The sequence below is a fragment of the Lacerta agilis genome, chromosome 15 (genome assembly GCF_009819535.1).
Source record: "Lacerta agilis isolate rLacAgi1 chromosome 15, rLacAgi1.pri, whole genome shotgun sequence".
NCBI lineage: Eukaryota > Metazoa > Chordata > Lepidosauria > Squamata > Lacertidae > Lacerta > Lacerta agilis.
This window is the reverse complement of record NC_046326.1, coordinates 1,709,549-1,737,080: the sequence shown is the minus strand read 5'-3', so window position 1 is coordinate 1,737,080 and position 27,532 is coordinate 1,709,549. Positions and strand designations below refer to the sequence as shown.

At 48.3% G+C, this 27,532-nt stretch overlaps 1 protein-coding gene across 2 annotated transcripts in view; it reads right to left on the bottom strand.

Moving 5' to 3' along the window:
- SORBS3 (sorbin and SH3 domain containing 3) overlaps window positions 1-26,672 on the bottom strand; it is a 43,681-nt gene extending 17,009 nt beyond the window's left edge. For both annotated transcript variants that reach the window (XM_033171431.1, XM_033171432.1), the window contains exons 1-11: window positions 26,559-26,672; window positions 24,461-24,715; window positions 19,256-19,364; window positions 17,404-17,636; window positions 16,240-16,303; window positions 13,578-13,616; window positions 11,942-12,038; window positions 8,826-8,922; window positions 8,361-8,420; window positions 6,632-6,709; window positions 4,771-4,832 (exon numbers count right to left, since the gene is read on the bottom strand). In XM_033171431.1, coding sequence (XP_033027322.1) covers window positions 4,771-4,832; window positions 6,632-6,709; window positions 8,361-8,420; window positions 8,826-8,922; window positions 11,942-12,038; window positions 13,578-13,616; window positions 16,240-16,303; window positions 17,404-17,636; window positions 19,256-19,364; window positions 24,461-24,715; window positions 26,559-26,576 — 1,112 coding nt within the window. In that variant the 5' untranslated portion in view covers window positions 26,577-26,672. The remainder of the gene's footprint in view (window positions 1-4,770; window positions 4,833-6,631; window positions 6,710-8,360; window positions 8,421-8,825; window positions 8,923-11,941; window positions 12,039-13,577; window positions 13,617-16,239; window positions 16,304-17,403; window positions 17,637-19,255; window positions 19,365-24,460; window positions 24,716-26,558) is intronic.
- Window positions 26,673-27,532: the final 860 nt, after the last annotated feature.

Genomic DNA, 27,532 nt, shown 5'->3' with positions numbered 1-27,532 from the left:
AACCAACTAAGTTTGTTCTTGGAATGAGCTTTCATGTGCATGCATACTTCTTCAGATACACTGAAACAGAAGTCACCAGACCCTTATATATAGTGAGAGAGTGGGGAGGGGTATTACTCAGAAGGGTGGTGGGAATGGGTGATGGGCTGATAGGTGTGGAAAACCTGTTGATGACTGTTAACGACTGCAATTGGTCTTACAGGAAAAGGCAAGGGGTGAGATGGCCAAAGATAGCTTTGACATGTATAATGAGATAAGAATCCAATGTCTTTGTTCAGACCAGGTCTCTCCATGGTTTTAAGTTTGGTAATGAGTTGCAATTCAGCAACTTCTCTTTCCAGTCTATTTTTGAAATTCCTTTGTAGTAAGACAACTACTTTGAGATCTTGTATAGAATGTCCTGGGAGACTGAAGTGTTCTCCTACTGGTTTCTCTCTTGTGATTCCTTATATCAGATTTATGTCCATTTATCCTTTGGTGTAGGGTGGCTGTTTGTAGGCGATGAAAGGTCTTCCTCCCAGAGCTTGAGAAAGAGAGGTTGTAGATCTCTGATGATGAACCAGCAATTAAGGACCTAACAGGAGCCCTGCTGGATCAAAACAAAGGCCCAAGTCCAGCACTGAGTTATCTATGGGAAACTTGCAAGCCGGACCCGAGGGTAGCAGCCCTCTCCCCACCTGTGACTCCCAGCAAGTGACTCCCAGTCCTTGTGGCTACAAGCCACTGACAGCCCCATCTTCCGTGAATATCCTCTGTTGAAGGCATCCCGGTGGGTGGCCATGACTGCTCTTGTGGGAGTGGATCCCTGGTTTACCTTCTGCACTGTGTGAAGTCTGTTTAGAAGCAGGCCAGAGGCAGCGAGAGGCCTGGAGCTCCAGGTCCCTCCCCATTTCCCCATGCGGATGGTGGGCCTGCCTGTAATCCTCCTCCCAGCCCAGGGCCCCTGGAGCTGTCTTGGCAAGCAGAGGCCAAGCTCAACAGGAAGCACTGAGGCGGCAACAAGAAACTGGCAGGCAGTAGCTGTTTTGCTGAAGTTTAACTTTAGCGGTTTTTAGTATTTAAAGGGGCAGAACCCCTTTGCAGGCAAAGTGAGCAGGGGGGTGGGTGGGAGGTGGGCTGAGGGCCCCACTGGAAGATGTGGGGAGGGAGATCTGAGAGCAGGTTCTCCTGCTTAAGTCTTTATCTAAAGGCAGCCGCAGGTGGAGCCTGGAGGAGAGAGGCTGAGCCACTCCTTTCCCTGTGCCAATTCACCCAAACTGAACTACTGCCTTGGAAGCTGCCCACAGGGTAAATATGCAGATTCTCAGTTGGGCAAACAGCACTTTTGGCTCAGTGGGGATTTCCGTTGGGGGGCAGGAACAAGAGAAAAGGTCCCTTCCCCACTGATTCCCTCAGCACTATGGCCTTGATTTGAAGCCATTTCCTCCTACTCCTGGGACTGCTTTTAAATAAATAAGCAGGAGATCCACCTCACCATCTGCTTTGGGTACAAGGAAGAGACACACGAGAACCACCCCCCCACACGCACATGATCAGGAATGCAGGGACACCCATTTCTGGAGGGACCTGGGTGTCTGTGTTGCTGCTTTTCTGCATATATTGAAATGCCTAAAGCCATGAAATTGCCATTGCCGAACAACAAAAGCATAGTGGTTAACAGAGTAAGCTATTAAACATTTGAACTCTCTCACCCATGACTAGCCTTAGGCAAGCTATTTCCTCAATCCCAGTCTCTGTAGTAAGGGGTAACACTGATCTATTTATGGGGTCGTCATAATAATTACTGAAACAGTGTATGTGATGTACTCTGAGCACATTACATATTATATTTAGCTTTTGTTTTTTAAAAAGGAAACAAAACACAACAAGGCAGGGGTAGGCAACATGGTGCCCTCCTGCTCCCAGGCCCAGCCAGCAGGGCCAATAATCCAGGGATGAGGGAAACTAATTCAATAGCATCAGTTATCTCTGCAGCAAGGATGCCAATCCTATACAAAACATCCTTTAAATGCAAGTCTAGCAGAAGCATTGGAGGAACAAGAAAATAACACCAACAAACAACAATAGTCCCTAGATCAGGCTTCCTCAACCTCGGCCCTCCAGACGCTTTTGGCCCACAACTCCCATGATCCCTAGCTAGCAGGACCAGTGGCCAGGGATGGTGGGAATTGTAGTCTCAAAACATCTGGAGGGGCGAGGTTGAGGAAGCCTGCCCTAGAATATTGTAGGGCCTGCAAGGAAAAGTGGATTGTAGCTGGGAGTAAATTATTTTGTCTGTTTTCCCAATAAATGCCCTTGAGAAAGGCAGAGAGAAGAGCGACATCCCATATAGAAAGTGCCCTCATTAATTTCAATGCAACTTTTGCAGGAGGACTGGCAAATCATGCCCCTTATTAATTGGGATAGCGGGGGGTGTTATCTGGGTTTCCGTACAGAAATATACTGGGCCACTGTCGGCAAATCTGAAGCATCTTCTCATCCAAACTCATCAGATGATTGTGCACTGGGGCAGATGGGTCATAGGACCACTTGGCAGAAGCTAGAAGTTTCCCTCATGGTGATCATTAAATCTCTTGCACATGTGTTGGGGTATTGAGCCTTGAATTTTAACAGCAATGGCAGTGCTGGCTACTCTGTAATTGGGGGGGGGGAGCTCCCATTGCGGAGGATGGAACAGCTGATTTGGAGTTACATGAAAGGGCAGCAAATTGCACTTGCTTTATTATTATTATTCTATTTTTTACTCCCATAGGAGAGACACTTGAGGGATTTTCAGGTTTGGGTCTGGTATCATGATCTTGTGGGGGCGGGGAGGGCATCTGCTGCTCCACCTCAGATGGAAAAGTGTTTGGGGCCTGCCTCACAAAAGGTGTCCTCAGTGGGCTCCTTAATCCGGAAGAGGCAGGTGTGCAAACAGACTTCTCTTGGGTGCTCTATGCATCCTAGTGAGAACGGAGGGGCTCATAGGACAGTGGGCCCACAGCTTCCGGATCATGTGGCCAGCATGACTAAGCCACTTCTGGTGAACCAGAGCAGCGCACGGAAACGCCGTTTAACTTCCCACCGGAGTGGTACCTATTTATCTACTTGCACTTTGACATGCTTTCGAACAGCTACGTTGGCAGGAGCAGGGACCGAGAAACGGGAGCTCACCCCATCACAGGGACTCGTACTGGCGACCTTCTGATTGGCAAGCCCTAGGCTCTGTGCTTGAGACCACAGCACCACCCGCGTCCCACATGCCCTTAGGCTCCTCTTTAAAGCAGGGGTGTGGAAATCAATAAGTTGCCACAACAACAACAAGCTTGCCTCCAGACTTGGATGCATGTGACAAATAGTGGCATGCCAGCGTTTCTTTTACTTCCACATTCCCACAGCCACTTCATTTTATAGGGACTTGTCACACTTTTGCCCCAACTGCAAGCACCCAAGTGTAAGAAAGGGAAGCCAAGATACAGTCAGCTCCGTAAGACAAACAGCACAAATTAGAAACTGGCATGTCCAGCGCACAGGTTCTATTCCCTACGAGTCCACCCACAATCCCAGACAGGTCTGCCAGTTGAAGGAGAGCTGTAGCACAGCGATCAGAGCATCTGCTTGGCATGCAGAAGGTCCCAGGTACAATTGGCGGCATCTCCAGACAGGGCTGGGAGAGATTCCCGGCCAGAGAACGGCTGTCAGTAAATACTACTTGCTATAAAACACCTTCTTGTGCTCCAGTGAAAAGTTCCTCTTTGCAAATGACCCCACACTTATCTTTCTTGTTTTCCTTGTGGGGCAGGATATGTGCAAGAGGAATAGATTCTGACAAAAGTCTTGTTGGATCAGATAAAATAAAGAAAGGCCATTTCCACTAAATGCTGCTTTCCTTTTACTAACACTGAGCCAGTTGCCTCTGGGATGCTCAGGTGGGGCAATGTCTTCTACCTGACTGGTTGCCATCAGGGGCAGGAATCCAGAGCTCCATCCAAGAGAATGAGCTGGAGGGGCTACTCGCCACATTTCGAAGTAAGTGAAGCAAGACAACCCGACTACCTGAAGAGCAGGTGTGGCAAGCCCAGAGTCTGAAACTGCCAAACTTCAGGGCTGCCATCCAATAAACTGCTGTTTGTACTCTGCTCCTAATCACAGAGGCTTCATTGGGCAATACATGCAAAGGCTGCAAGGTCCCTGCCACAAGCTCACGCCACAAAACTGCTGCCCGCACTAATACTACACCAGTGGTTTTCAGCTTGTAGGTTGGGACTCCGGAATGGGTGGCAGCCCTGATCCAAGGTGAGTCATAGAATTGAAGAATTTTAGTGTGGGAAGGAACCACGAAGGTCATCTAGCCCAACCCCCTGCAATGCAGGAATCTTTTGCCCACCATGGGGCTCGAACCCTCGACCCAGAGCCTCATGCTCTAGTCACGGCAGGAGCACTGCCGTCACGCAGTTTAAGAATGCATGTTTGGGTTAAAAGTGGGTCCTGCGTTGGAAAGTATTTTGGATACCTACAGTACACACGTTCAAAAGAGCTTCGGCGAGAGAGAGAGAGAGCTCCCCCCCCCCTTCTCAATGCCAAAATGCTTCTTCCCCCCTTGCACCCTCCACTTCTGCCCCCTTTCCCCCGCCGCGGATCCGGCCCAGATGCTTCTGGGATGACGCCACTCCTCGCAAGCCAGCCCGGGGCGGTGGCGGCGGCGGGCCGGATGCAGCAGCGCCCCTGGCCGGGCACCGACCCGGTCGCTCTCCCCCACCCCCCCCAGCCCCGCTCCGCGCCCATACTCACCGGCGGGCAGCCGAGGCCGGAGGAGCAGAGGCGCAGCCGGACGAAGCGGCCCAGGAGGAGCCCTGCGGAGACGGGGAGAGAGAGAGAGAGAGAGGCGGACCTCGCTGCGTCCCGCGCGGAAAAGAGTCCGCCGCAAACTTGCTCGCCAGCGGGGAGGGAGGGAGGGAGAGGCGCTGCCCGGAGCCGCTCCGAGAGGCGGGCGGGCGGGCGGGCGGGCCCCAGCAGGGTCCTAAAGGCCAACAGGTCCGCTGCAGAGCCGGGCGCTTACCTGGGAGTCAGGCGCAGCGAACTCAGGGCGAGTAGCTTCCGAGGAAGCAGGCAGGGCTGACTGCACGGGGTTGGGGAATGTTTAGCACTCACCAGTCGCTTTTCCTTAAGCAGAACTCGCGATTGCGAAATGACAAAAATGAATAGCAAAGCCACCCGTTCTCGATCTTGTTTTTATTATGCTTTAAATTGCTTTTGTTGTGGATTCGATTCTTTGCAAGCTGGTCTGGGAGTCAGCAGAAGAGCAGGGCACGACACCCTGCCATAAAGCAGCTCCCCCTTTCTCAGAGAGGCGCCATATAAAATGCTTCTCGAGGGCATATTGCAACCTGCTTGTAACTACAACCCCCATCACCCCAGTCAGGTCAGCCGTGTTGACTGGGGCTGATGGGAGTTGCAGTACTAGTACATAACCTCTGAAGAGCAGCCAACTGAGGAAGGCTGATCCATTACACCTGCAAGGCTGGGGTTGCAATCCTTGAAGCACAGGCTAGAGCTCTGTTGCGCACACACAGACTTTCACATGAACATGCACAGAGTTGTGCTGTAAATAAAATTTCAAATAAGCACAGTGCTTTTAAGGCTACAATACTACAGAAACTTACCTGCAGAGGCAATCCCACTGATGGGAAAGGCTAAAGGATAAACTGGAGTTTCTGGTTTATCGTGGTTTGCTGAGTATGAGCAGCGTATGTGCACACTGGACAGTCACTCACACTCTTCTCTTCCCTTGGCATGAGCTGCATAAACCAGGAGGCCTTGGCTTTCCCTTACATCTGAACCAAGGGTTGCTATTGGTTTCTCCCTAACAAGCAGCAGTCATAACAAGCCAACCTTAAACCATGGTTTGTTGCTGGCTTACTGTACCACGTTAGGAAGCAACAAACTGCAATTCCTGGTTTAGACAGAACAGGAGTGCAAATCTTCCTGGTTTGTTTCTTCTGCTTGTGCCAGGGGAAAGTTGAAGCAGGAACAATTGGGGCACATGCAATAGATTTCTTCCATAAGTGGAGAAACCTTCAGAGTAATCCAAAGGGAATGAAGATCAATAGGAGGAATTATCGCCCAGGTAATCAGGATAATGTTAGCACACACCTGAACCAGCAAAAAATCTTTATAATCAATTACGATGATAGACTTCCCAGAGCATCTACTTTATTGCTGCAGAATTTTCTTTTCCTACACTTAAAGACTGGGTGGAAATAGCAATAAAAATAGATTTGATACTGTACATCAAAGAGATGGTACATTGATAACAGTCATGAATGATTGGCAAAGCATTTCTTATTTTAGACATGTTGATTTGCTAATGCAAGAGAAGTGAACCATTTCATTAGTTTAAATTAAGTCTGAAATGTGATTAGTCTTAATCGTTCCAGTACCACCCCTCTATCCAATCAACTAGGGATTATTCTTATCCTTAAGATTTTGAGGTTCCAGCCCTAGGCTCACCTACCTGAGTAAGCCCAAATGGCACAAGGATGGAGAAGAAGAGTGCCCAGCATCCTAAGAAGGTATTTAGGCAGCCATGCCTTCCCTGTAGAGGGAAGCAGTAGCCACAGAAGGCAAAGGCAAAGGCAAAGGCAAGAGTTACCTTGAGGGAAAGCTCAATGGCTCTGATGTCCTTGTCCAGCTCTTCGCTCAGCTGCTGCAGCTCCCTCTCCAGTAACTCCTGAAAGAGGGCAGAAATAGGCAGAGTGGGGACTGTAGGCAGAAACCTGCAGTGGCCACAGCAAATGAGCTACATGGCTGTTGGATGAGTCAAGGGAGAAGCATGAGGAGGCCGCGATGGGACCACTTGCACAGAAATGCCTGGGAAACAAGGTTCACGGCAGGGAGGCATCTGTTGCTCCAGGATGCAAACACTGCCATGTGAAGTGGCTCCTTAAGCCACCAGATACTGCATGCATAGAAGAAGTCCTACTGAGTTCAATGGAGCAGCCTTCTGTGTAGTCTTAAGAACACCACACAGAGATGGACAGACAGCTATGGGCAAAGAGCTCTCATTTTTCACCAAAAAGGTAAATCTGTGGTTTGATTTAGCCTGCAGGTAGGGGAGGAATCCTACACATAGAAAACTAGTATGCCAGGCAAAATATTAGCTTACAACCCTCCTCCATGACATGCTGGTTTTCTATGTGCAAAGCATTTTATTTCTCATTGGGAGAATTCCATCATGTGAACACCCACCTGCAGACTGAAGTGCTACAGCCCAGGCTCAGTGTGAGAACTAGGTTGCACAAGGATGCTCTGAACTGAGTGGCAGAAGCCTGCTGTGCAAGGAGAATGATTCTGAATTTATAAGGAGGCTGAATGGAGCAAGAGATTCCAGCTCATTGTAACTTGACTATGAATTAGCAGCATTCAGTTAGCAGGGATGGAGCAATCTCATTTTCAATTTCTCTCTCATTTTTTCCAATGATAAAATTCCATTCTCACCCCATTTCAGCATCATTTTGTGTTTTGGATTCTTATCTCATTATACATGACAAAGCTATCTTTAGCCATCTCATCCCTTGATTTTTCCTTTAGGACTAATTGCAGTCATTAACAGTCATCAACAGGTTTTCCACACCCATCAGCCAATCACCCATTCCCACCACCCTTCTGAGTAATACCCCTCCTCACTCTCTCACTGTATATAAGGGTCAGGTGACTTCTGCATGCACACAAAAGCTCATACCAAGAACAAACTTAGTTGGTTTCTAAGGTGCTACTGGAAGGAATTTTTTATTTTATTTTATTTTATTGTTTTGGCTTTTAAAAGTGCAGGATACATTATGTAAAACTGAAATAATCTTCATCTGCTTCATTTGCCCAATACACACCAGTCGCGGAAGTTAGGATTTCTTTATGTGGAATTTGAATGGTCTGGATGCAGATTTTAAATATTTTATTTTAGTGTGGGGTGTGCATGACCCTGACTAGAGCACAAAAGGTGCACCTGGTTCTGTGAGACCTATTTGGGGACCACAGCAGCAGGACTCTCGCTATGACTCGTGACCCAGAGCATTCTTCCCCATCCACAGCATGCAGATCTTGGCAGTGCATCTTGAAGGCAGAGGAGCGGGGAGAGGAAATAACAAAGAATCCTACTCCATGGAAGCCAGTAAACACAGCTGCACTCCAGCCGTCTTGGGAGAAGCCGGCAGGGAGGATCTCAAGAACAGCACCCCCCCTCCTCCTTGCTCAATGAGTCTCCATGTTAGGTCCCCCCCCCCTGCCCCCAAGGAAGTGCATAGCATAGGCTTGGCTGGATCCCAGTTCTGGCTTTGCAACCACAGGCTACGCATGCCTCACCCTTGGCACTGCAGAGTACTCACCTCAATGGGTGGGGAGGGTGGGCGGTGTTGTGCTGAATATGCTGTGAGGGGCTTCGAAGGCTGCAAAGGGCAAATCAAAGCATCAGTAAAGAGGCTGCTGTATCAGAGGGAATAATCAAGCAGGACAGCATATCCCTTGGTCTGAATTAGGACTATGGAGGAGGGGGAGGAGGCGGCGAATAGCTGGGATTTCCCACTTGAGTAAGTTATTCTCCATATGTTGCAACCATTGTTCCACATCCTTGCTTTCAAATATGAGCACAAAGAGTTGTGCAGTGTGACACTACATGTGAACAGCCTCACAGAGTTCAGTGGGGCTGACACGCCAAAAAATGTGCAGAGCAATGCAGTCTTGTCCTTCAGACAGCTGACGGACAATATGTGATCCAGTCCAGACACAATCTGGGTCTACTGCTAGTTTAGTCAATGAACATGGCACAACTAAATGCAGGGAGGCTTGCATACCGAGCTGGGATAATCGAGGATGGATGACTTCCCGGGTTCATAGTCAAAAATGCTCTTGGGCTCCATGGCTGCAGCATCAGCTGCTTCCCAACTTCTCCTGCAAGAGAAAGAGAACAGAATCTCAAAGGGGCTGTGAGCTCCCCCACTTCTTGCACCTGTGACTATCCCCCCCCCCGAGTCTTCAAAGGCAGGCAATACACATTTCAGCAGGGAAGGGCTGCTGCAATGGATAGCTGTGTTGTGCCCTGGACTTGTCCCAAACATTTTTGGAAGCTAGGAAGATGCTTCATACTAAGCCAGACCACCTACCTCAGTATTGTCTGCACTGACTGGAAGGGGCTGGTCAAGCTTTCAAGCAGGGGGCATTACCAGCCCTACTTGGAAATGCAGGGGACTGAACCCGAGACTCCCATCATCTGCCGCCTGAGGCAGCTGCCTCACTCTGCCTAATGATAGGGCTGGCACTGCTTCCTCTGCCCCCTATGCCTTTATCTCGGGGTGTCCTTCGCACACACATGGCAACATCATGGGACTGTTGCAAAGCAAATGTTGCAAAATGGCCATGAAACCACTGCAGAGTGCACTTCTGTACCACCTGCCGTGGCGGAGGAAGAGGGTGCGGTGGGTGCGGGCCGCCCCGGGTGACATCTCTGAGGCGAGTGACAAACTGGCAAAAATATGTGTTTTCAAAAGGGGTATTTAAAATGCGCACACGTGCCACTGGGAAAGAAGGATGACCTGCCAGGGGCTGGACACGAGGAGGTAAACAAACAATAAGACCCTCCCCCGCCTCATTTTGCTCGCTTGTTCAGAACCCCAGAAAGGGTGAATCCCCAGGACTTCCGGTGAAGCAAAATGGCAGGCGCACAGCGGCGTGAAACTCAAGGGCAGCCAGCACCAGCCGCGCTACCTAGCCGATCCCTGAGCCGTAAAACCGCCTGCCACAACCGCCGCGACTGGAGGGGAGCCAGGGGTGCCCAGCGCAAGGACCAAAAAGGCTGCCCAGAGCCCCCCAGACCCCCAGCGGCCTCGACCACACTGGGAATGGGAGTGCTGGACCCATGGCCCTGATGGAGCACCGGGGCCTGGAGGCAGAACAGGAGGCAGCCCTCGCTGGTGGGAACAGGCAGGCAAACAGAAGGTTGGGCAGGTGCCGCACTGGCCTTCCTTGCGCTTGAGAAGAGGCCTGCCCGGGAGCCAAGCGCTGAAGGGAAGCCTCTCCGACATGCAGGCCCGGTAGTGCCTGCTGCTGCTGCTGCCACTGCCACTTCCCGAGGTGAGTTAGCTGCTGTCCGCCTCCCGATTTAGCTGGCTTCCATTGAGCTGCTAAGGCCAGCTTCGCCACCCTCCTCCTGCACACCTGGCAGAGGGAGAGCAAGCAGGCATGGGTGGAGCTGCATTAACCAAAAGGTGGCCGCCGTGCTTGGCCGCAATCCCCACCCTGGCAGGCGGCGGTGAGAGCTCCATGGCCACACGTGCTTTTGGTGGCGGGGAAACGGGACCGTGTGCAAAGTCCTGAGGGATTCCTTGTGTGCCAGGGAGCAAAGTGCCCGAAGGTGCTGTGATCGAGGCTGACTAAATATGTAGCAGAGCCCAAAGGAAGTCCCAGGGTGCCCATAACCCCTCACAACCTTAAAGGTAAGGGAAGCACCAAAAACACAGGCAACATATGCAAATAGAATCAGCAAGAAGAGAAGTCTGAATCACAACTGTTTATTGTCCAAGGGAATCTCCATGTAAATAGTGGTGGGTTAATCTTTAAAATAAAGCTCTCCACCCAAACTTCCCCAAGTTTGAAAATAAACTACAATGCAGAAAAAGTCATATTCTGTTCTTATTGCATGAGGAACAACAACATCAACAATAACCCAGAAGAAATGAGGTATAAAGGTGAGGTATAGGTATAGAAATGAAGTATAAAGGTGAGGTATAGGACCCAGGTGGGTTAAACTGCAGAGTCTAGGGCTTGCTGATCACAAGGTCAGCGGTTTGAATCCCTGCCACGGGGTGAGCTCCCGTTGCTCGGTCCCTGCTCCTGCCCACCTAGCAGTTCGAAAGCACGTCAGAATGCAAGTAGATAAATAGGGACCGCTCCAGCGGGAAGGTAAATGGCGTTTCCGTGCACTGCTCTGGTTCGCCAGAAGCGGCTTTGTCGTGCTGGCCACATGACCCGGAAGCTGTCTGCAAACAAACGCCGGCTCCCTCGGCCTATAGAGCGAGATGAGCGCCGCAACCCTAGAGTTCCCGTATCTTTCACTTTCTCCCTTGCATTTGCTTGCCTTCTCTCCCCCGCTATTTGTAAGGCCTCGTTGGACAACCACTTTGCTTTCTTGCATTTCCTTTTCATTGGGATGGTTTTCGTTGCTGCCTCCTGTATAATGTTACGAGCCTCCATCCATAGTTCTTCAGGCACTCTATCCACCAAATCTAAATCCTTAAATCTGTTCCTCACTTCCACTGTGTATTCATAAGGGATTTGACTTAGATGGTATCTCACTGGTCCAGTGGTTTTTCCTACTTTCTTCAGTTTAAGCTGGAATTTTGCTATAAGAAGTTGATGGTCTGAGCCACAGTCAGCTCCAGGTCTTGTTTTTGCTGACTGTATAGAGCTTCTCCATCTCTGGCTGCAGAGAATATAATCAATCTGATTTTGATGCTGCCCATCTGGTGATGTCCATGTGTAGAGTTGTCTCTTGTGTTGTTGGAAAAGAGTGTAGCCTCTGCAAGTTATTAGTTTAGCATTGTCTGGCAAGAGCAACCTGTCTCTAATCCAGCAGCCTGCTGTGGGGGGGGGGGGAGGCGGCATGTGGTCCTTTACTTCCAAGGCATAGCTGTCAACTTTTCCATTTTTTAAAGGAAAATTCCTTTATTTTGAATAGGATTCCTCGCAAGAAAAGGGAAAGGTTTACAGCTATGCTTTAAGGGTGAGGAATATTTTCCAGTCCAAGAGCTATATTCCCTTCTGGGGAATCTTCCAGGGGGTCACACTGCCCAAACAGAGAGGACTGGGGGGGGGGGGGCGGCGGCTAATTTGGCCTCTGGGTCTGAAGTTCCTCACTCCCCATTTACAGAATAAAGGTTCCCCATGCAAGCCTCTCCCTCGTGGCTGTACTTACCAGTCTAAGCCATTCTGCCGGTGCTTGAATGCTGCTTGGCTGCTTGATGCCAGGGCTGCTGGCTGGCTTTTCTGCATGAACCCCGGAGGCCTATGATCTGAGAAGGACAAAATGAGAGCTCCCTGGAGCAGACAGGCTTCTTCAAGGGACAGCTGTGTTCAGGGCCATCTTAAAGGGATCGGCCGCCGTGGCGCAACAATCCCTCGGCGCCCCCGACGGGCCGCCTCTCTGCCCACCTCCCTCCCGCACTGGCCGCCCCTCAGGAGGGGGGGTGGGCAAGTGGGGGATGAGGGGCGTGGCGCTGCAAGTCGGCCGCCCTCCAGAGCCCCAGCTGGAGCGCTGGGAAGGGCGCGCAAAGCCCCGCACCGCTCCAGCGCCACACCCCTCATCCCCCAAGGGGCGGCCAGCGCGGGAGGGAGGTGGGCAAGCGGGGGATGAGGGGCGCGGGGCTTTGTGCACCCTTCCCAGCGCTCCAGCTGGGGCTCCGGAGGGCGGCCGGCTTGCAGCTTGCCCGCCGGCACGCGAGTGCCCGCCCGCCCGCCCGGGTTGGGGAGGGGGCGCCCGGTATGCCGGCGGGCTCGCGGGGGCGCCCCTGGGGGGGGGCCCGGCGCCCTGGTGCGCCGCGCCACCCAGCCCCTATGATGAGACGGCCCTGGCTTTGTTTCTCCTCTTAGGCTTCTTCGCAGAAACCCCACGCACCCCACACACTCTTTGGGCAAGCGGCCACCAGCTCCTATCATTCCTGACTATTGGCTCTGCTGGAGTCCACATTATCTGGAAAACAGCAAGCTATCCGTCTGCTTTGGCACACATTTTAAAAAGAAAAGCCTGACTAGCTTTTAAGACACCTTTTGACCGAATTACTTCTTAAAGAAATGCCTGTAGCAACTGATATTATGAAGACTCGTTTATCCTAAATAGAATCCAATAAAGCAGACATGTAAGTACAAAATATTTTTTTATTATGATCCCATTGAGATCCCAAGATGAAAATTTGCAGATTGCTCTTAGAAATATTAAATAATCAATACATTGTTTGGAATCTTTTTTATCATTAATGTTTTTAACACTTTTTAAAAGTATAAATTTTGTAATTTAAATTTAAAATTTTAAGTATGGCCATCATGTGACATATCATATTAAAGTCCATTAAGTTTTGAAGAGATTGGTGTTTTTAGCTGTGACATATCTCAATCCTGGGATGAGCTTTAAAGGTTTTTGTGTAGTCTGGCAAGGCCAAAATTATCATATATATTTTTTGAAATTTCAAACCCTCATAACTCAAAAATGGGATATGGTGAAAATTTTAATTTTAAATTTAAACTTAGTTTTGATCATTCAACAAGTATACAAAATATTAAGAAAATGGGATGGATCACTTGATATGGAATGACCATGAGAATGGCCCCAAGATACATCCACAGATTTCTGTTTTTCCTTGGTTCCACTTCCTGACCAATAACTTCATATACACACAGCCTTTTGCATTTGGGTTTCCCCCCAACACAGACTCTCACACAAGCCAATGGTTGTTCCTGACACACTCTTTGGGAATCATCTGTCAGTGTAAAATTACTTGGCCATTGCAAAATATGACATCTAAGCTGCACAATCAGAAGCAGAACCCAATTCCTACCTCTAGAGTTGTAGGAGAAGTCCCAGTCCAGTTCTGATTCTGAAAGGAAAGGGAGATTTTTAGATAGAACCAGTTCCAGGTTTGAGCTGGCCTAAGGGTCTCCAGAGAGCCTCTTTCCCTGCCTTGGTCACCTAGCTGTGCTGGCAATGCCATTCTCTTGGCTAGGGATGGACAAACCTGCCAGTCTCCATTTCTCATTTTTCTAACCTTAAGTTCAATTCTCCACATTTCTGCATCACGTTGTGGATTTTTATTTTAAAAGTCCTCATGAAAATTTGCCAGCATTTTAGTGCTTTCCGCTAATATATGCATTTTTGTATACATTATTTGGTTGGAGAACTGCTGAAAAGTGCACATTTTGAAGGAAACCTGCATTGCGGTTCATGTATCATTTACCTGGTATGAGTTAGATAGGCTTTCATTCAAAGGCAAACCAAACCAAATTTCTTCCCATCCCTACTTGTGATTTCCCACCATGCCCCACAGCTCTAGATTAGGGGCAGTGTGGCAAAACAAAAGGGTTGCTGGGTCCATCTGTTTTGTGCTGCTCAGAATGCCAGGCCAAGAAATAAATAAAAATAAAAATCACGGGAGGGGTCCAGGCAGCTGCGAGGTCTCTGCTCAGAATGGAGCATGTTGAACAAGTAATAGGAAGTGGAGGAAGAAAAGACTGCTCATCAAGTACATGACTTGTGGCAAAGGACTTTGGACCCTGGAGAGCCACTTTGTAGGCCAGTGAACACAGAGGGAAATGTAGTTGGTCTGAGTTATGCCTCCTCCTCCACTCACTTCGTAAAGGCCATTGACTTGGATCATGGGCAAATAAACTGACCAACTGATGGCCTCTACTCACACAGCATTAATATACCTGGGGTGGTGGGAAATCTGTTACAGGGATGCAAATCCCTATGACCTGTTTAGTACTGTTTAGTCTGGCTCTCAACAATCCTGTAGGGTCGCCCAACATTATCTCTACAAAAAGCAAGACACATTCATCCACAAGAAAAACTGCAATAACCCACAGATGAGCCATATCTTTATTAAAGGTAAAGGTAAAGGGACCCCTGACCATTAGGTCCAGTTGTGTCCGACTCTGGGGTTGCAGCACTCATCTTGCTTTACTGGCCAAAGGAGCCGGCGTACAGCTTCCGGGTCACGTGGCCAGCATGACTAAGCCGCTTCTGGCGAACCAGAGCAGCACAGGGAAACGCCATATACCTTCCTGCTGGAGCGGTCCCTATTTATCTACTTGCACTTTGACGTGCTTTCGAACTGCTAGGTGGGCAGGCGCAGGGACTGAGCAACGGGAGCTCACCCCATCGCGGGGATTTGAACAGCCAACCTTCTGATCAGCAAGCCCTAGGCTCTGTGGTTTAACCCACAGCGCCACCTGGGTCCCTTTTTGGTATTAGGACCAACCAAATTGTGACAGAATAGTGAGAAGCTTTACAGTTCTTCAAAATTGGTAGTCAGAGTGGGGGGCGGGGGTAGAAGCTGGCTTGATGTTAGAGACACAAAGTATGCATTTATTCATACTCTTAGAATTGAGTGAAAGAGGAGATTGCAGACTTAATAGGATTAGAATTTGGCAGGTGCCATTCAGGTTGCACCTGGGACAAATAAGCAAGTGGTAACTAGGGATGGAATACATTTGGTTCCGTTTGCAATTGAAGGTGAACCAATCGGCTTCGCACATTTCAAAACAATACAAGAACTGAAACACAGCCATCCTTTGACATTGATGTTTCTCTGAATTTTGCAGTGCATTACTTCAATGAGCACTGAAATGCATATACTGGATAATGTGTTTTGTAGAAATGCATATATTTGTGAAAATAACATAAAAAATGCACTGTATTGGAGAAAATTGCTTTGCAAAAAATGTGTGAGTGAAGCAAAATTGCATACAAAAATGCGTGTATTAGTTGAAATTTGGATGAAAATGCTCATGAATTTTAATGAGGACTTTAAAAAATGTAATCTAATGTGGAAATGTGGAGAACTGAATTTAAAATTGAAAAAATGAGAAACTGAGAGAAGCCAAAATTGTCAGATTCACCCAGCCCTAGCCTTTATCAGTCCCTACATTTTAATATACAGTATAAAATGCAGCTGTTACTTATTATTATTATTATTATTATTATTATTATTATTATTATTATTATCATCATTATATTTGTATACTGGCCTTCATCTACAGATCTTAGGGTGGTTCACAACATAAAATTATGATATAAAAAACACAAAATACAAACCAAAAATCCCACCTCCCACAACAGGGCATCGGATGTCAATCAGCCAAAGGCCTGGTTGAAGAGGAACATTTTCTCCTGGAGCCTATAGTTAGAAGCCTGATGTTTAGCTTGGCGGAAGCCACCAGGGTGTTCTCAGGATAAGACTTCTTACTGGCCAGAGTTGCACTATTTCACTAGTTTCATTTTCCTAAAACAAGGAGCCATTGGCAGCCTAGAAAATGAGATTTGAACCACTAGGGGATGCTCAATACCTGTAGAGAGCATTTCTCATTGGATAGATCGCATGCTGACTATAGTTTCTCAAGGATTATCGATACAAGTTTTAGGGATTAATATGATGCCCTGACTTTTCTGACTGATGGTCGAATAAAGAATGATGATGATGATGGTGCCCTGACAAACTGTACCAGGAAGCTTGCTGTGGATCTGCTGGAACATGCTCCGATACCAGTCCCGAGGACTATCCACACTCTGCAACAGAAACCAGATATGCAAATTCACTAACAGCTGCAAAAGAGAATTGAAGGAAGGGGTGGGGTGTAAGACAGGGTTGGAGTGATGGGCAGGAAAGAACTACGGGCAGGAAACTATGGGGATCATTTCCCCAAATTTGTCTAGGGAGAGGATACATTCTCCGACAGTTTTGAAGCTGTGAAGACTCACTATAAGCAGTGGAGGCAGCAGTTTCTTCTTCTTTTCCTAAGGAAGTATCTCAGTTGTCGGCCTAGCCATCATGTTGCAACCGCCACAGTATCTCACAGCTAGCATCATTCTAGGGCATTGGGGATAGGATGGGAGAATGGCACCAACCAATGGCACCAAAGTGATCTTTTTTCAGGACGATGAGAAAAATAAAGTTTTATTCTGAGAAATTTCAGTTCAGCTCTACGCTGCAATGCCTTCCACTTCCCCCTCCCCCTCCCCCTCCTCCTCCCCCTCCTCCCTGTGGTGCAGATTCCCTTCTTCTTCCTTGTTGGCCTTTATCTATGATTTCATGTTGCATATCTGCATATGTGCTCAAATCCAAGCTATGATGGGAATATTAGTTCATGTTAGCCATGGTTAGCAGCATCAGTGCAGATACCAAGCTTCATCCACGGTTAGGCTGACAAGGAAAGAGCAGGCTAGAGCTCCAATGGAGAAGGGTAGAAAATGGAAGGAGGAGAACACATTCCTAAGTCAGCTTGAAAACTATGGTTTGTACTAAACCACACATGCCATCTGAGCTGGGCCAATGTGCTTTCCTTTCATATTTTTGGCAACAGGGGAGATTTGTTGTTGCTTTTGTTGCAAACAAGCTCATGGAGGCCACTGGGAACACTCTCGACTCCCGGCAACCACCCACATCGTTCCCTTTGATACAGCATTCAGATAATTATTCTTAAGAGGTTCTCACTTAATTGCAGAACCAGCCCAGTTTTCCATAGTTCAAAAGAAGCCTCGAGAGATCATGAGCTCAAATCAGCTTGGCTACAGACTCTGTGCTTAAAGTACATAGCAGAGGAGAGGGGATGATGAAGACAGTTTGGATTTTTGCATCCTATTTACATCTGCTTCATGTAGAGACTCACCGATCGTGAGGCGATGGGCATCCCAGACTCATCCACTGGTCCAATGCCATCATACTTCACCCAGCGTTTTTCCTTCCTCCGGCCATCTTTTGTCCAGGTGGCAGACCAACCTGGTTGTGCAGTGCCATTGACAGCTGGGCTAGCAGGTGAACCAACTGGGTGGGGGACAGGTGCTGCTTTGGATGTCAGTGGTCTAATTTCTTTAGCAGGCCAGGTGGGATACCAATTATTTGCTGCAAACAGATATGGGCAATGTATAGTGAGCCAGCTCTGCAGGAAGTAAGGTCAGCCAGACCAACATAAAGCAAACACAGTGGTTTACTGGGCTCATGCCATATTAACCACAATAGCCAAAATTTCGTGGCAGCAATATACCTCCAATGAGGATATGTTGGTGATAAACACAGGGTGGCTATCACCAGCAGAACCGGCTTGTGGGTTTCCAAGCAGAGGAATCTGGCTAGCTGCTCATGGAAACAAAATGCTAGATAAGATGGACCTTGGTAAGATGCAATAAGTTCTTATGAATCCCTAGCATGGAGCATCTAGTATTCACATTAGTCCAGTACTGGGAATAATGGATCCTGGCTGGAAGATACAGTTATCTTGGACATAACACCAGCCTTGTTGTCACTTGCCTGGTTGCCTCAAGCACCAGAATTTGACCCAGGCAACTCTGCAGATGGCCAGAAGAGGTAGGGAGCACTCAGGCCCTCCTCCTACCCCCCACCCTGCCCCGTGTTCCCATGCTGGATGCACAGGAGTTAAAAGCTCTGCATAGAAAGTGCATTGGTGGATGAGAAAAGAAACCCTTGTCTCTAGTATATCAAATGTTTTACTTGCCAGCCTCTCTCATGAATAAAAAGCAGATGAGTAAACATTTTTGCAGGCTAGTAACTGTTGGGGGGACTAATTTACAAGGCTGGCTGACTCCATGTGTTTCCCAGTAAAAATCAGTCCTAATTCTGTTTCTGCTCCCACTAGATGGGAATTTTTGCCTCAGCCAACTGGTCTAAAAGGGGAGTTTAGACATGCTGCTGAACATACAAACTGGCCCTTCCTCCCCCACAACATGATTCTGCAGCTAAAGGTTACCTGACCAAAGTCCCATGAGATGTCAGCTCCTCCACTGATGGGAGCACAGCAGAGGCATTGCTAGATACTTAAGAAAGATTCAGGGCATGTGGCCATAGTCACAAAATTGCATAAGCTTTGCATATGTATAGACATATGTATACATGGATACATATGGATACACATTTAGAAATTAAATGTCACAGAAGGCATGTCAATTAATCATCCTTCCAAAAGATCAGGCCAAATTAATTATTCATAGCACCCCAGCCCAGATCACTCCAAATAAATTCCTCTTCAATTCAATTACTCCCAATTTATTTATCAAAAAATCCTGCTCTAAATCAATTCAATTCCCCTTCAATTAGATCCATTCATTGGGCTGCAGCTAATGCTAGTCCTACTCAAAGTAGACCCATTGAAATTAACAGACAAGGCTAACTTAGGTCCATTAATTTCAGTGGGCTTCCTCCGAGTTGAATATCATCCATTATCTCTAGATAAAGCCATTTTACATTAATTTACTCTCCCAGACTGATATCCTCCCCCCTGCCCAGTCCTTAGAAAAAGATGTATGGCCCACAGACAACCCCCCCCCCCCCCGCAACACCACAGGAGCACTGTGAAAGCAGAGAGTGGGAAGCTGGGCTGAGTTTCAATCAAACACAAACGCCCAAGCAAGTGGGCAACACAGGAAGCGAAGAAGGCAAAAGGCAACAGGTGTCCATTCTCTTGCCAAGAAGAAACCATTAGTTTGTCCATATTTGGCTAGAGTTACCTGAGGTTGTTTTCCACGGCTGAGAGATCCCATTGTACACAGTGCGGGGGGCTGTGTCGTGGAACTCAAAATTCAAGGTGTTCGAACCGCAATGACGAATCACAGGAACCTGCAAGCAGCAGCACAAGCCCATTAGTTTCACCTCAGTTTTAAAAGCAGAATCACCAGAAAAGGATTCCAATCCAATGAGGCTTCACACATTCTTCATAAATATCACCCTTGGAAGGTTCAGCAGGTCCATGTATTGGTAAGATAAATTTGTTCTTGTTATCTTCGGAGAGTGGGACATCTATCCCGCTATCTTTTGAGACTTTTGTTTAAAAAATGCAAACGACAGAGACAAGCTTTTCTCCCTCTTTGCATAACTGCCCTCTCCCCTGAGGGTTTCAGCAACTGGCATTTAGAAACAAACTGCCTCAGAAAGATTCCTGTATCTGAATGTCTAGAATAAAATTGTTAGAAAATAAATCTAAAGTAATGATTAACCCAGTTGCAAATTGGCTTTAGCTGCAAAAGAAAGGGCAGCATTAATATTGATATTTGCCCTTGACTTTCTCATATCTCCGTTTGTATGTATATTATACACAGTTTCACTGAGAAATTGGGCACCTAATAAAATAGAGGCATGGTGAATTCTTTTGATTGTTCTTATTGTGTTTTGCATTAAAATGTGTAAGCCACTTTGAGGATGGGGACTTTTTCGAGGAAGAAAGGCAGACTAGGGCTTGAAAAAGTGAAACAACGTCACAGTAACTACCTGAGAAAGGACTGTTCTCTGGTTGTGAATCTGGGGCCACAGAACAGTTTTCTGGGACTGTTAATTTAGGATGAATGTGGAGATGGAAAATCCAAAAGTTGTAGTCCAAAACATCTGGCAAAAGCTGATTTAGTCCGCCGAGTCTACCTTGGTCAACAAAATGGTTACCCGGACATCTTCATGCAAGCAAAACCAGCAATGCTTAACTCCTGCTCCCAGTGGGCCAAGGATCAATGTACTAATAAAACCTACACCAGTCCACGATGAAAACCAAGTCATTAATACAATCAGCCATAATTAGTCAACCTCTTCCTTTTCAGGAACCTAGTCTAGGGCACACAGACTCAAAACAACTTTGCAGCCTGCAGCTCCAATATGGAAAAGAAATGATGAACAGTCAGCGGTCCAGGAGCCACAGAGAAGCTTGAGAACACAACCCCTTTATTAAAGCCTTGTAAACTAAAGTACTCTTTCCTATTTCATATTTTATAAAGCAATCACTCACTGTGAGTCTTTTAAAACAATTCAATTTAAAAACAAATATACAGCCACTTTACCTGAACCAGTTTTTCCAGGGGCACTGCTTAAATTAATTACTGGTAAACAGTCTTACATACTATCTGTTACTGGTGGGTAGCCATGTTGGTCTGCCATAGTCAAAACAAAATAAAAAATTCTTTCCAGTAGCACCTTAGAGCAGAGCCGTCTTAAGGGGATCTGCCACCCTGGCGCGGCTATCCCTCCGGCGCCCTCGCCATGCCGCCTCTCCGCCGCCTCCCTCCCGCGCTTGCCGCCCCTTGGGAGAGGGGTGGGCGGGCGGGGAATGAGGGGCGTGGCGCTGGAGCGGCGCGGGGCTCTGCGCGCCCTTCCAGCGCTTCCGGGACGGGAGGCGAGGGCAGCCGGCTCGCGCTCCCGCGCGCAGCTGGATGGCGCAGCGCAGCCAGGCAGCTCGCGGAGGCGCCCTCCAGGCCATTGCGCCCTGGCGCGCCACGCCACCAGCCCCAATGGATGAGACGGCGCTGCCTTAGAGACCAACTAAGTTTGTTCTTGGTATGAGCTTTCGTGTGCATGCACACTTCTTCAGATACCAATACTATCTATTGTTTTTGTCCATGGAAGACAGGAGTGCTGGCGTGCTCTGGTCCATGGGGTCACAAAGAGTCGGACACCACAAAACGACTAAACAACAACACATACTATCTACTAATGGCAGCTTTCCTGGGGGAAGCAGAGAGGAAAGGGGGAATCCTTATTGGACTACTTCCAGTAATGCTGTTCCCCCCCCCTTTTTTAAGAAGCATGAAATGCAGTCACCCTTTCTCATTATTGTCTAGTTTGCAGTACCTGATGAAGTACCATATATACTCGAGTATAGGCCGAGTTTTTCAGCACATTTTTTGTGCTGAAAAAGCTACCCTCGGGTTATACTCGAGTGAGGCGGGTGGTGGTGGGGGGAGGAGCAGCCCTTTTGGTCGCTGATTCCACCAACGCTGCCTGCCTCTCTCGCAAGGGCAGGGATCGGAGCCGCGGTTGGGAGGGGTGCTGCGGAGATGGAGAAGAAGAAGAAGAAGAAGCGGGGGGGGGGAGCTGTGGAGAGGAGTGAGCGTGGCTCCTGCTTGCCCTTGCCTTCCTGGCTGCTGCTGCTGGGAGAGAGAGGCTGCTTCCCGCTCAGCAGCTGATTGCAAGAGATCGGCAACCAGATAAGAGACGCTAGCAATAAAGGAGGCTGCCTGGGAGAGGGGAGGTAAAAGCACATGGATCCTCAGGATTTTTGCATTGGGTCACCCCAAATTCACCATCAGATCACATAGCATATCCATGGCTACAGCCTGCACCAAAAAAAAACCACGCATCCACTGTCTTGTGGGGCCGCAATGGCACAAAAACGTTATATATTTATTTGTCTAATCTCATTTTGGGCTGCTCCTTCCTCCTCCTCCGCCTTTGCCGCTGTTGGCATTTCCCACCCTCGGCTTATACTCGAGTCAGTAAGTTTTCCCAGTTTTTTGTGGTGAAATTAGGTGCCTCGGCTTATATTCAGGTCGGCTTATATACGGTATACCTGTGAGGCAGCACAAAAAAGAAGTACAAGACCCTGGGGAGGAGAAACATGCAGAGCATTTGCCTGGAACTTGAGGCCCTTCAGAAATTGCTCCCATGAGTTCCAGCCAGCATGGCCATGGGTCCTGAACCAGGAAAGTCACAGTTCAGTGGCATTTAAAGGGCTGCAGGTCCCCACCCTATCCCACAGTTAGCACATCCAGAGAATTAAACCTGCAGGGTTAATTGCTTAATTATTTCCAAGGATTTCCTCCTTATTTCCTTTGAGAAACACCTGCTTTTATTTATCTTTTCTTTATGATGTGAATACAGGCAGGTGTGCCCTTTGGCCTTTCTGTCTAGGCTTATATGTTTCCTGCTGCACATGTTGCTTTATCAAATAGAGTGTGAAGGCCAAGCTACCCGGTACCTGTTATACAAAATTACATGCAACTTTCCCCCCATCTTTTCTTTTGACATGGCAAATGATCACTGCAGGTCAGGTGCTAAGAAAAAATGGGAAGCTGGGATGGTGTAGGGCCTAACTAGATAGGATGTTGACTGCGTGAATGAAATTAACTTGCATAATTTTAGTTATTTGAGAAACACTTTCTCAATGGGGAGCCTGAGCAGTATGGGATCTTCCACCAGCATGCAAATAGTTGTGCCTCTGTTTGTAAGAGGGGTGTGTCGTTTTCATTGGGACCATGGTAAGTCTAAGCCTCTAAGGCAATGTTTCTCAACCTTTGGTCCCCAGCTGTTGTTGTACCTACATCTCCCATCACTCTTGACTACTGGTCTTGCTGAGCTAGGGATGATGGAAGTTGTAGTCCCAAAACAGCTGGAGACCAAAATTTGTGAAACTCTGGTTAGACTAAGGGTTAGATTCCACCTACCCATCTTCCCATCCCCTGCTCTGCCCAAACTGGGGTTCCTAATTACAAAACAAAAAATGTGCATGTTAATTTTATTCACACAATGAAGTTCAAGTCTTGTTTGACCCTTAAAACCTTCTGTATCTTTTTGCCTCTGCAGGGCGGAAAAGAAGCTGGAGGGCATATTAGAAGGAAGATTTCCAGCACAGAAAGTATTTCTCACCCCCATCTCCAATTGTCCTCACTCTATTCTGATCACAGCTTCCCATGGCTGCCGGTAATTCTAACAAAAAAGTTAGTGGTTAATTAAACAGAGCTATACCTCATAGGTGCAGTTTTCACCTAAGGCTGTTGATGCAGTTTCCAGTAGTGGGTGGCAGGGCTCCCCTGCAGGTCATATGGCTGATGAGCAGTCAGGTGAGCGCCCTCACCCACTGGCAATTCCTCTGAATTAGTTTGGTTAAAGCAGGGGCAATCCTGGCAATTTTACAATCCTCAGAAGTGGGGGAATAGCAGCCTGGGAAATGGCTTCCTCTGTGACTGCCTCTAGCATCTTTGCTGCACTGATTCTGCTGTATGCTGAAAACGCATCTCTTTACCCTGGCCGTTGACGGTTAAGGTTATGTTGTTTTGTGGGACCTGGCTTTTTTGGCACATTTATGCCATTCTGCTTTTGTTTGGAATGATTTTATTTGTTTTTATAATCATATGATTGTTTTACTTGTTTTGTGTAACTGTACAGTGGTACCTCAAGGGACGCAGGTGGCGCTGGGGTCGCCACATGACCCGGAAGCTGTATGCCGGCTCCCTCGGCCAGTAACGCGAGATGAGCGCCGCAACCCCAGTCAGACACGACTGGACCTAATGGTCAGGGGTCCCTTTACCTTTACAGTGGTACCTCGGGATAAGAACTTAATTCATTCCGGAGGTCCGTTCTTAACCTGAAACTGTTCTTAATCTGAGGTACCACTTTAGCTAATGGGGCCTCACGCCGCCGCCGCACAATTTCTGTTCTCATCCTGAAGCAAAGTTCTTAACCCAAGGTACTATTTCTGGGTTAACAGAGTCTGTAACCTGAAGCATCTGTAACCTGAAGCGTCTGTAACCCGAGGTACCACTGTATGATGATATTGTAGTCAGTGGCGCAGAAAGGGAGGGGCAATGGGGCAGGGCGCCCCGGGTTCCAGGGTAGGGGGGGGTGACACTCAGCGGCCCCTCCCGCCACTCCCTGCCACCTGGCACCGTCCGTGCTGCTCCACGGACGGACGGGGCAGCCCCATGACCCGCCACCCGGTCGCCGTGGGAGCAGCAGCGCCAGGCTGGATGGACTGTGCATGCGCAGCATTTCCGCGCATGCGCAGCCCATCCGACTCGCAGTGCACGTGTAATGACACCCCGTCCCCAGGGGGGTACCTCCGCGCGCCACTCCAGGCGGCCAAGAGGCTTCCTCCGCCCCTGATTGTAGTAACCTGTCCGGGGATCCTGTGGTGAAGAGCAGCTAAGAAATCTTATAAATGAACAACAGTCACTCACTCTGTGGTTCGAGGGAGCCCTCACTGCCTGTGGAGTAGATGTAGCCTGTGGAGATACTGGGTTCCTGCTGCTGATGAAAGAGGAGTTTTTCTGGAGGTGCCATGGGATGAAGTCATCCAGACTGAGGCCCAGTTTTTCCTCAGGTGCTCCAGCTCTGGAGTGAGATGGCGGAGAGGTAAAACGAGGCCTTCCTTGTGGGGAAGGAGATGATGAGTTTCCTTGGACATGAAGACGATGCTCAGTGTATGACGCACCCTGAACGGATTGGGAAAAGAGAACGTTCTTTAGGCATTACGACTTGGTGTATACAATCACAGTAACACTGAGGCAACATGTCACCACCAGGTAAACCCTTTCAGCTCAGAATAAGAGTGGCTGGCAGGAGCCAGTGGGCTGGGGAGGTCTCTACCTGGGTCAGGAGAGCCTAAGGGAAAAGATCCTGCAGAAGGTCCTAGTGGGTGGGTGAGATTTCCCACACCTCATCCCATCTTCCTACCAGTCCCCATAGAACAAGGCCTGGGCTCTGCCTCCGTGGCTATCAGAACTGGTTGCACATTTTGCCACGTAACTTTCTTTCTAGGAGGAATAGAGACACTTTGTAAAAAGAAAGAGCTCAAAGTCTGAGACACCTTTCCAGGAGCACAAGTGAAAGCCTTTGCATGTGCCACTTCACTCACGGGCACCAGATTAGGAGCCCTTGGAAGAGGGAGTCAAATCTTGAAATTAGTTGTTGGGGAAAGGGAACACACACAGGCACATGTTTGCATAAACTGATTTATGCATACATAATTTTTTGAAATAATTGTGGGGAAGACTGGACCAGGCAGCCCTTGTGCCTGCTCAGCCAGGAGCTGACTGTTGCTGGGCAACCCCATCCCCGTCCCTGTTCTTAGAGTATTGTTAAAGCAGACGGCCCACGTATCCCTTGGAACCAAGAAGCATCTTCCAACAGCCCTTCAAACAGAAGACATTTTGCAGAGTTGCTTACCTGAGGCTGCCTCTGGTTACTGGGGTATGGGGCAGTGTGCAGTGCACTTGTTCTGCCTGCACCCCCTCCCATCTGTGTCCTCTCCAATCCTGCTCCACCACAGATCTAGGGGGCATGAGACGGGGGGGGGGGGCAGGAGTTCCACTGCACAAGCATAAATCCTGGCACTAATGGAACAATCTACTTAGCAATACAGTCAAACCTCGGTTGTTGAATGTAATCCATTCCGGAAGCCCATTCAACTTCCAAAATGTTCGACAACAAAGGCACAGCTTCTGATTGGTTGCAGGAGCTTCCTGTGCTCAAGCGGAAGCCACATCGGACGTTCGGGTTTTGAAAAACATTTGAAAACCAGAACATTTACTTCTGGGTTTTTGGCGTTTGGGAGACAAGGTTTGATTGTACATGGGATACAACCAGGGGGAGCAGAGGAAACTGCCTGTATCAGATTGTTCCATCTGTCTAGCCTAGTACCATGCACCCTTAACTGACAGCATAAAATCATGGAATTGTATAGTTGGAAGGGACCCCAAGGGCCATCTAGTCCAACCCCCCCTGCAATGCAGGGACCTCAGCTAAAGCATCCAAGAAAGGTGGCCCCTCAAGAGAAGCCCTTTCCCATCAGCTGCTACCTGGGTCTTGTAGCTGGAGATGCCAGGAGCTGAACCTCGCTCATTCTGCATGCAAAGCAGCTGCTTTAGCACTGAGCTACGGTATGCTCCACTCTGTGTCTCTCTCTCCTGAAAACAAGGGATGGAAAACAGCACTGCCAATTTAGCTATTCCTCTGTTTTGTGCATGTGATCTACTCATCCGCCCAGAGCTCTGAGCCTCACATTATTACATCCATGGGAATGAGAGAAGCCAATGCCTTCTTTTGGCCCCTAGACAAATGCCTGACCAGAAATCCCAGTGCCTCAGCCAGCAATGGATTAAATCCCTGCCTTTATTTACAAGAGGCATCAATGGCTCCCCTGGGATCTCCAATCCACACACCAATCTGTTCAGAAACATTTCCTGTTATTTAAAGACAGGCAGAGTGATGGTAAAAATAATACTAATGTGACTGATAACAATATCACTGAGTTAAAGCATAATAACTGAGGCTCACATTCAGGGACTGAAGCATCCCAGATCTGGAGTTCTGAAACGCCAGCAGTGCCTGTCACATGCAGATTCTTCCCTCGAAGAGGCAGCTGTCAGCTCAGGGTTGCTGTTTCCTAGGCTGGGAGAGGAAAAGAAAGGCATGATGGAGTTGCCCTGGAGCCCACCCTCTTCACAGCTTCACTTAGTTAGTTCCTTAGCCAGGAATGTGTTCCCTGCTCCACCAGAACTCTGTCCTCACATGCCTTCATTTGTTCACTTTACTACCACTGATGGGATGCTTAATTAATTGATCTCCCGCCTCTTAACTAGTAAATTAATTGATCAAGTGTCAAGAAATGTGCATACCACCAAAACCTCAAGAAGAAAACATGGAATTGTTTAAACACTGTTAAAAACAAAACACAGTCATAAAACCATAAAAGCAATCGGCAAGCAATAAAAGCAACAACAGGTAATAATATTCAAAATCTTAAACTCAAGAGGAGCAGCATTAAAATTATACACTAAACATGTTGACCAATTAAGAACTAAACAAATCCTAAATAATACACTAAACACCTGGCACTGAAAACTTATCAATGGGTGCAAGGCAAGTCACCTTTGGAGGAGGATTCCAGAATCGGGGGGGGGGGGGTCACTTGCATGCAAGCGGGAGGGACCTTGGGGGTTCTTTGTGCATCTCAGCTGGGGGAAGGGAGCAGTTTAAAGAAGCCAAGCGAGGAACAAGCTGGATCAGCCTGGCAATGCAGCTTTCTCCTCCCTCTGTGGCATAAGGGGAAGAGCGCAATGGGGTTTCACCTGGAGGTATATCACAGGTGAAACCGCCGCTGCTCCTGTGTCCATCTGCTACCAGTGGCCGATATTGAAAGCTGCGCCGGTAGCTGAGGAACGCAGGCTCCAGGAAGCGTCTCCTTGTGAGCCAGAGGTGCACCGGGGCTTTGCTGAAGCTAGTCAGGTCTCTCCCCCCACTTCCGGGGC